We start from the raw sequence: 10,104 nt of genomic DNA on the forward strand, positions 1-10,104 counted from the left end.
TTCAGAAGGAAACAGAATTAAATGTTGTTCCAAAAGTGAAATACCTGGGGGTTAACCTGACTGGGAGAAATTTGAATTTGTTTAAAGATAATTATGAAAAATGTTGGTCGGAAATCAAAAAGGATTTAGAAACATGGTCGAGACTGAGACTTACCTTGTCGGGCAGAATAGCTGCAGTCAAAATGAATGTATTGCCAAGAATGTTGTTTCTGTTTCAAACCCTTCAGATCGTGGACAGAGTGGAATGTTTTGGAAAGTGGCAGAGGGACATTGCGAAGTTTGTCTGGCAGGGCAAAAAGCCCCGAATAAAATTTAAAATATTAACAGATGCAAAGGAAAGAGGGGGGTTTGCCCTGCCGGACCTAAGACTGTACTATGAAGCTGCATCCCTCTGCTGGTTGAAAGATTGGTTTTTGTTAGAAAACACTGATGTCCTAGATCTGGAAGGGCATAGCAATGCTTTTGGTTGGCATGCATATCTCTGGTACGACAAGGCAAAGTCTCATAAACTGTTTAAAAACCATATTGTCAGGAAAGCTCTACTTATTGTCTGGACTAAATACAAAGACTTATTCGAAAGTAAGACTCCGAGGTGGTTATCACCGGTAGAGGCTAAGGCCGTAAAATTTCGTAATATGGAGACTGGCTGGTTGAAATATTGTGAGATAATTGAAAGAGATGGTGACACTTGGAGGTTGCAGAGTTTCGAAAAACTGAAAGGAAAGGTGCGAGATTGGTTTCATTATGCCCAAATTTTAGAGACTTTTAAAAAAGACAAAAAAATTGGTTTCCAGGTGGAAAAATCAAAATTAGAGACAGAATTACTTGAACCTAAGACGAAAGTGCTTTCAAGAATGTATAATTTGCTGCTTAAGTGGAACACTCAAGATGAGATAGTTAAATCAGCTATGATAAAATGGGCACAAGACATCGGGTACAACATTATGTCTGAAGACTGGGAAAGGTTATGGACCACCGGTATGAAATTTACGGCATGTACTGCCTTAAAGGAAAACATCATGAAAATGGTATACAGGTGGTACATGACCCCAGTCAAACTTGCAAAGATATATCATTTGTCTGACAATAAATGTTGGAAATGTAAGGAAGCTGAGGGAACCTTTTTTCACCTCTGGTGGGCATGCCCGAGGGTGAAGGCCTTCTGGGAAATGATCTATAACGAGTTGAAAAAGGTGTTTAAATACACCTTTCACAAGAAACCAGAGGCCTTCCTCCTGGGCATTGTGGGCCAGAGAGTGTTAAAAAAAGATAGAACTTTCTTTCTATATGCAACCACAGCAGCAAGAATTCTTATAGCTAAACACTGGAAGGCACAGGAGTTACCCACGCTGGAAGAATGGCACTTGCAGCTGATGGACTATATGGAATTAGCTGAAATGACAGCCAGAATCCGAGACCTGGGAGAAGACGCCGTGGAAGAGGACTGGAAGAAATTTAAGGACTATTTACAAAAATATTATAAGCTATATGAATGTTGAGAATTTGCTAAATGTTCTGGAAAAACATGCTTCAGTATTGAATTTGGTAAATGTTGAAAATTAAGTTAAGATTTCGAAATGTATAAATTGTGGACTATATAACTAAAGGAAAACACAAAAACATATGAAATAAGGTATTAATTTGCTGTTTATTTTTATTGTAAAGAAAACAGGGGATGGGGGACATGGGGAAGTCTGATCGATCATGAAAATGGATGTGAAAAATGTGAATCTTTTCTTTTTTTTCTCTTATAACTTCTTTTCTTTTCTGTAAAACTGCTTTTGATGTGCTATGGATGATATACCTTTCTTTTACCCTGGAAAAAAGCAATAAAACTTTATTAAAAAAAAAAAAAATAATAATACTAGAATAATAAATAAGTAACGAACTATTGCTCTTTCATCATGCCTATAATAAACTGCCTAAGGTAGTTGCCTCACTCTGCCTAATTAAGGGCCTGGCCTTATATATTGCTACTGTAAAAGGGAAAAGACACATACAGAGAGGAGAGATAGGTGAATCTGTCATTTTCAGTTTCTCTTAGTTTCTCCCCACCCCACTTCAATTTTAAATGCATTTCTTGAAAAATTTCACAATTTATTTTTCTTTAAAGTCATTGTGGAAATTCATCAGCATTCAAGGGCACATTTCTCCTTTTCTACACATCTTTATATGCTATTTTGCCTATCTACACATTTTTGCAAAGCAATTTCCTCTAATAGCATGCATTTGTGTATGTCATGTTTACTAACACATGCATTTTAACACACATCTAATTTCTCCTCCATCCCTAACAGTGAGTATAAAAAGGTTTCTCACAATGTATTCAGACTTTGGGGCAAACAACCCAATCTTAAATATTGACCCCAATATATTTAGTGCACTCCACAGCCTGCCTCAACTGTGCTTTGATGAGTTGTTCTACATTTTCCTCTCCCTTAGCTCTGCCTTTCCCAGCATTTTTGCTCCTCATGTTTCCCCAAGAGGAAGCAGAGTAAACAGCTGAGGGAGTCTAGTGATACTAACAGATAACAAGCCTTTGGGGGCTCTGTGTGAAAGATGAGCTTGAGGGAATTGTAACAACACATGAGGGCTCTAGGGGGCAACAGCCTTCTGGAAATTAGGAATCTGACCCTTTGGGAATATCTATCAGAGACATATTGGAAAATCCACCCAAACGATAAGCACATCAGAAAGACATTGACTGGGCAGCAACAGCCTCAAGCATAACAAGAACACATTGCTTTGTACTTACGCATTTAAGTCTAAATCGTTTCTTTTGTAATACTGAATTTATTCTATGTTTGCTGAATTGTTTATCTTTCTCTTCTTTGAATTTAGTGATACATTTTGTTAACGGTTTTCTCCCCCAACCTTCACCAACCAATGTTTTGTATATGATAATAAGTGGGTGTTTGCTGTAGGCCGCTCTGGGCATAGGTCACTGTGGAAAGACGGCAGATAAACACAAAGAACCAGATGCCCCTCAGACGGAACCTGTTTCTCTGAGTGGGGTCACATCCCACTGAAAGAAGGGAATGGAAAGAGCTCCCACATAGACTTCTTTGAATTCTGGATGCCTTTAGGCAAGAGAAGGCACCTGCTTTGAGTGCATAAGGTCCCCATGTCAAACTCTGGAACCTAGTGAAGTTGCTCAGGTAGAAGCAAGTGATGGGAAATACCTCTCTTACCTGAGATCTAGAGAGCAGTCAGAGTAGTCAGTACTGGGCCAAACGGACAAATAGCCTGACCTGATATAAGACTAGGGTGTCCATGTGTCCTTTACCAAGTAGAGAAGATTCCCTGGTCCAAGATAAAGAACCATAAGACGAGAGAGAGGACTTGATGCTTCCCATCAGCTGCTAGCGCCTAGACAGCAGACTCACAGGGTCATGTCTCCATACAAAGCATGGTCTTCCCCACTACAGTGAGATGCATTGTGTTTCTATGTATGTTGTATTAATTATGTCTAGATTTGTATCTAAGTATATTAAATTTGCACACACAGATGCCATGTAAAAATCTCTCACAAGGAGCACCTTATAACAGCTCCCTATGTTCCCATAGGGAACGTGGGTGGCGCTGTGGGTTAAACCACAGAGCCTAGGACTTGCCGATCAGAAGGTCGGCAGTTTGAATCCCCACGACAGGGTGAGCTCCCGTTGCTCGGTCCCTGCTCCTGCCCACCTAGCAGTTAGAAAGACATCAAAGTGCAAGTAGATAAATAGGTACCGCTCTGGCGGGAAGGTAAACGGCATTTCCGTGCGCTGCTCTGGTTTGTCAGAAGCGGCTTAGTCATGCTGGCCACATGACCTGGAAGCTGTATGCTGGCTCCTTCGGCCAGTAAAGTGAGATGAGCGCCGCAACCCCAGAGTCAACCACGACTGGACCTAAAGGTCAGGGGTCCCTTTACCTTTATGTTCCCACAACTTGCATTGCTAATCTTTCACATCTGTCATTCTTGCAATGTACAGCTTCTGCATGGCTTTGCAGAATGAATGAGAATATATATATATATGGAGGGAGAGAGGGAGGAAAAGATGCTGAGCTGTAGTAGATGAGGGAAGAGATTAAAAGCACTCAGGCAGATGGTTATGAGACGTCTGCCTTTGGAAACACAATCCGCTTCAGCAAAGATCTTAAGCGCCTGCCTTCTGTCCTGTCAACAAACAAACACAGAGCATCTGGGAAATGCTGTGGCATGGAAACAAAACACTAAGGAAAACTATACGCTGCTAGGCTAACCTAGCTATGTACTCTCAGAACTCTGAAAATGGTTGCTGTGAGCTGCTTTTTCCTCCATACAAGCTGTCCCAGTGTACTGTTGCAGGAAGAAAGTCCAGCACAAAGAGCAAGTACACCGGTATGCTCTGCCCAGGAAAGCATTTCCCCTGATCACAGCATCTTCCATGATCACAGCACAATAACAGCACCAGAAAGCACAGTCGCAATTGTAGAAGTTGTGCAAAAACATACCCAGCTTCCAGAGCACTTTCTTCATGAAATCCATCAGTTTTGTGCCCTTCCCAGAGGTTGTTGGACTATATCTCCCATCAGCCCTGACCACATGAATGGCCCAGGAGGGGTGTGCTGCCATCACAGTCAGCTACACTGATTTCATTCTACTGAATAATTTTTGCATCAACAGTGTGTGTTCTCTAGACAACACAGGCAGGCAGTAGCACAAAAACTCTGGTCAATGATTGTACTGGTGTGCATTTGTTCCTTAGATGACTATGTGTAGCATTACTTCAAAATGTGGTTATCCAGCCCCGCTGTGCTTGGGAGCCCTCCTCTGAGTGGGACCCTGGACCTTTGCCCCCAAGTCCTGTCTTGAGAACATCACTGCATGCGGCAGAAAGAGGTGGTAAATGTAGAACTGCACTGGGGCAAACACAGAAAATAATGTCCCCATGCATTGCATGTGCATAGTGCAGGCCTGAGTGGCAGCTCCAAGTGAGGAAACAGTGCCTTGCAATATCAGTATACTGAATATCAGTATGCTGTGCTTTTACCTACCTGTGGTCCGCAGCAACCAGCAGTTTGAGGCAAGTGAGATCGCCCTTAGCTGCTGCATAATGAGCTGGCACGGCACCTTCCCTTGTCTTCATCGCAGTGTCAAAGCCTGCCTGCACCAGCCACTCAATGGCCTCTGGATGTCCAAAGCGAGCAGCTAAGTGGAGGGGAGAAGCCCCTGAAGCATCCTGCTCCTATGGAGAGGAGAAGAAACAGTTCAGGAGTAGTGGTTAACTCTTCCCCACCCACTCTCACTCCTTAACATCCATCTCATGACTGCTTTGTAATTGTGACCCAGAGATCACTTGAAACAGCCTCTTCTGGGGGATGTTGAAACAGGCCCACACACCCATTTACCAAACTTAATGAGGTGGAATATTTACTGATGGACTATATGAATGTAATAAGTAACAATAGTGCGTCATGACCCAGAGACCGTGCACTGTGTGTTGGACTTGGAGGATGATGAGATCCTGCATCTTTCTAGGGTTTACATGCAAAAGGTCCCAGGTTCAATCCCTGTCATCTCTGGGAAGAGTTGAGAAAGACCTCTGGCCTGAAAGAATCACTCCCAATGCTGCGTGGACAGTATTGATCTGTTTCAGTTTGGGCAGCTTCTTATGTTCCTCCATTAGCAAGCTGCTGCACTCATGATCAGCCATTTCGTTAGAATACAACAGAAGTTAAAGTATACGGAGGATTTGGAAAATGGAAATGTTAGTGTGAATATGGCCTAGAAACTATGTAAATAGTTTGTATGGAAGAAGGCAACTGTAGTAGTGTACAAATGCATGACTTTCGTTTTAAAAAAAACCCATAGAGGAGTATAGGTGGGGCAAAAGGAAACATGACTTCAGTCATGTATTCTCAATCCAGCATCTCCCTAGAGAGCAAGTAATGAGGTGATTGTTTCAGCGTGTTGCCTTTTTTGAGCCTGCCTCTAGCCAGAACCATTAAAGAGCCAATGTAGCATAGTGGTTAGAGTGTTGGTCTGTGGTCTGGGAGACCAGGGTTCAAATCCCCACTTAGTCAAGAAACGCACTGGGTGACCTCAGACCTAAATTACATCGCAGGGTTGTTGTGAGGATAAAATAGGGGAAACCATGTATGCTGCCACTTTGAGCTCCTGGGAGGAAAAGTGGGATAGAAATCTTGATAAATAAGTAAAGCATCTAAATCAGGCTATGTCTTTATAAGTTCGTACTTGTGTTGTATGTTCTCATCCTGAAGGTGATCAGGATATCCCAACAAAAACTGCCTCAGCTGGCCTATTAAAAGATCCAGGAACCCAGAATGATTTTAAGCTACAGGCAATGCTCACTTTGTGCAGGGGTTACGTTCTGGACCCCCATGCGCATTGGCGGGGCCTGCGTAAAGCGTTCCACCCCTTCCAGGTATGTTTTTGTGTCACTTCCGGGTTCGGCACCATGCATGCATGTGCAATTGGATGCACATGAATTGGCCGTTGCCTCTATTTTCACTCATTTATGTCCACATGTTCATTAAACAAGTGGAGGAAGGAGAAGGGCCATGTCCACAGGATATGGCACTGATGGCATGCCTTCACCTGAATGAGTGTAGACAGCCCTCAGGCACAGCCCTGCTGCCCCCCTCCATGCATTCCTTGGATGAGTGAATGGGATTTTAATACAGTGTTCCTATGTGGTGACATCTGGAAGCAGTAATTATTATTAGAAAGACAAACACCAGCTTTTCTGAGTGTTATTGCAGTGTTATACTTTCATTTGCATCCTTTGCTAGCATATGCTGCAGCTTGCAGTGGAAGCCCATGACACTATGTTTATCAAAAAGCCAATTCCCCAAAACCCATTGTTACAGAGAAACAAAACTCAGTCGGCTACACAGACAAGGAGCTTGATTTTGAATAGCTGGAGCAAGAGGGGCAGGGAGCAAGTTAATGCTCCACCCCAATGATGTCCCCAAGCACACTTGTTTGCTTTCTCCATGTGGGAGTAGGGAAAGAGCTGCACTTGGGGGACGTTGCCATGGGGTCAAAATTTGCCCTTTCCCATTAACACTTCGTGATGCAGCACTCAAGGACAAATATCCTGTGGGAGACACAATGGCAGACCTGTACTGGGAAGTTTTTAATTTTTGATGTTTTATTATGTATCATTATATGCTGCAAGCCTAATACAGTGGTACCTTGGGTTAAGTACTTAATTTGTTCTGGAGGTCCGTTCTTAACCTGAAACTGTTCTTAACCTGAAGCACCACTTCAGCTAATGGGGCCTCCTGCTGCTGCTGCGCCACCAGAGCACAATTTCTGTTCTCATCCTGAAGCAAAGTTCTTAACCCGAGGTACTATTTCTGGGTTAGCGGAGTCTGTAACCTGAAGTGTATGTAACCTGAAGTGTATGTAACCTAAGGTACCACTGCAATAATAATAATAATAATAATAATAATAATAATAATAATAAGTGTGTCTCCATGAAGAGCATATACTGAACTCACTTCAGACTTTTGGCAATGAAAAAGCCCACTTAAAACACAACACCCACCACAAAGAAGGACTTGCTAAACACCACAGTCTCCCTTGGACAAGAATAGTTAGATGCTGTTGGTAGTCCAGCAAGGGTTGTTTGTAGACAAGGGGTGCCGGCACTCTCTGCCACCCAAGTCTAATCTAAGAGCAGCAACCTGTGTAAAAACACTGGGTGGTATTCAATGCTCCTCCTCCTCAGGGTAGACCTGTTGTCGTTAATGGCCATTACTTACTTACCTTAATTAAATGAGCCCGATAGGAAAACTTACTGAATACCACCCCATGGCAAATATGTCTAGCTGCAACCAGTGTTCTCCCTTGCTCCCGCAAGATCCCTGTTTGTCAGATCCCTTACCTGCATGCTGTAGCCTCCATCTTTGATCAGCCACTTCAGCTCAGCCAAGTTGCCCATGGCTGCTGCATCATGTGCTGGGGTCGCACCATTGTTTGCTCTCTGATTCCCGGGAAGCTTTGCTTGCAGTACCAGGAACTTGAGGCACTCCAGCCTGCCTGCTCGTGACGCATGATGCACCAGGCCTGCTCCCGAGCAGTCAGTGATGTTCTGGTCCAGAGTACCATCGATGTGCAGCTGCTCCAGCATAGGCAAGTCTCCTTCCTTGGCAGCTAAAATAGCCCTTTGGTCTCCCATCTCTGGGAGCCTTGCTGTTGTCTTCACTGGAAGGTCCTACTTTCGCAGAGTCTCTTGTTTTATGTACCAGCCAGGTGCTATGTGTCTCTGGTTACCGGGTAAGGTGCTGTAGAAAGCATATGTACTGCAGGGTTTGTTTTTTTTTAAGAAGGGGCACATGGCCAGTGAGAGAGAACAGCTAAAAGCTCCTGGCAGAATCAGGGATGTTATTAACTCTTCTTCCACTTGTGGCACTGAATCCTGAATTGTTATAAAGAGTGGCGTGATAAAATATAAAGTAAGCTTGGTGTTTGTTTGAAAAATACGAGTCAGGCTTTCAGGAGCAACAGCTCTAAGATGCAATTAGCATGTGTTTCAGTTCCTACTGTATTTTCCTGCATTGACTGATAAAACACAGAAAATACGCTGTGAGAAGAAGAAGAAGAAGAGTTTGGATTTGATATCCCGCCTTTCACTCCCTTTAAGGAGTCTCAAAGCGGCTAACATTCTCCTTTCCCTTCCTCCCCCACAACAAACACTCTGTGAGGTGAGTGGGGCTGAGAGACTTCAGAGAAGTGTGACTGGCCCAAGGTCACCCAGCAGCTGCTTGTGGAGGAGCAGAGACGCGAACCCGGTTCCCCAGATTATGAGACTGCCGCTCTTAACCACTACACCACACTGGTTTATGGTTTATGAGTTAGATTCAAATTTTAAAAACCACAGCTGTAAACAGGAAAGCTAATATTTCCCCTATAATTGTGATGTACATGTCTCTAGTATGGTGCGGCTGATTTCTGTTCAAATAACAGAAATTCCAGAGAGATAGGTTAAATACTGATGATGATACAACACTAAATAATTCGGTTCTACAGACTTCCGCCACAGTGGGATTGCAAGAATCCTCCACCAAAGAAATTAGTGTTCTAATATTACCAAAGAGGGCAAATTCTTGCAATTTATTGTGAATTAATAAAGAGGGTTTCCATATAGCCAAGATGTCAAAGCTGCCTTATTATTTTACTCCATTTTCTTTATAATGAACTAAAACAGGTCATATGCAGTCACCAGTCATCTCTCTCTATTTAACACATTTTGTTCCCAATCCAAAATATTTAAAGCATCTATAAATGTTCCATAATCAATCTATTCACAATACATTAGCAAGTAATCAGACAGAATATTTTTTGCTCCTCCCATTACGGTGCAGATCTTCCCCATGGTTTCCTATAATTGTTCCATAATAAATCTGTGGAAATCACATGAACAAATGATCACATAGAATATTTTTCTGCCACCAAAACACAAACAACTTTTCCCAGGGTCTTCCCATTTGGATCGTTGCATCAGCACTTGTTGTGAGGGTACACAATCTCCCAACTCTGTTGTAAAAGCAGAATTTGCTGTTTGAAGGAGAATAATAATTTTATCTCCATTCACTCTACAGCTGTGCCTGCAATGCAGATCAGTTCACTTTTACTTGAGCTAAGACGGGCTTCAAACCCAAATCCCCATTCATTATGCATTTTGATAGGACACCTACCCCTTCCAGTATCTTATATGACAAAGTGCATTCTATGCCACACCTGCTAGATCATACATGAGCACATGGAGCTGCCTTTGTCAGCAATCCAAGGTCTTAGGCCATGTCACCCCTAGGCTGGCTACCCCAAATTCTTGTAGTTACGAGATGCCAAAGCTTGACCCTGTAAACTTCTGCATGTAAAACATAGGTCAGGCTTCCTCCACCTCAGCCCTCCAGATGTTTTGAGACTACAATTCCCATCATCCCTGAACACTGGTCCTGCTAGCAAGGGATCATGGGAGTTGTAGGCCAAAAACATCTGGAGGGCCAAGGTTGAAGAAGCCTGACATAGGTTGTCAGTCAACCAGCTGAGTACAGGGATGCACCTGTCACCTTCACTATACAACAGGGGTAGGCAACCTAAGGCCCATG

At 43.1% G+C, this 10,104-nt stretch overlaps 1 protein-coding gene across 1 annotated transcript in view; it reads right to left on the reverse strand.

Annotated features, from left to right (window-relative positions):
* Positions 1–8,574, reverse strand: part of ESPNL (espin like) — a 31,828-nt gene extending 23,254 nt beyond the window's left edge. The window contains exons 1-2 of the mRNA XM_081191387.1: positions 7,878–8,574; positions 5,020–5,210 (exon numbers count right to left, since the gene is read on the reverse strand). Coding sequence (XP_081047513.1) covers positions 5,020–5,210; positions 7,878–8,171 — 485 coding nt within the window. The 5' untranslated portion in view covers positions 8,172–8,574. The remainder of the gene's footprint in view (positions 1–5,019; positions 5,211–7,877) is intronic.
* Between the last annotated feature and the right edge of the window lie 1,530 nt (positions 8,575–10,104).

This window comes from Podarcis bocagei (assembly GCF_964188305.1).
Source record: "Podarcis bocagei genome assembly, chromosome: 4".
NCBI classification, from domain to species: Eukaryota; Metazoa; Chordata; class Lepidosauria; order Squamata; family Lacertidae; genus Podarcis; species Podarcis bocagei.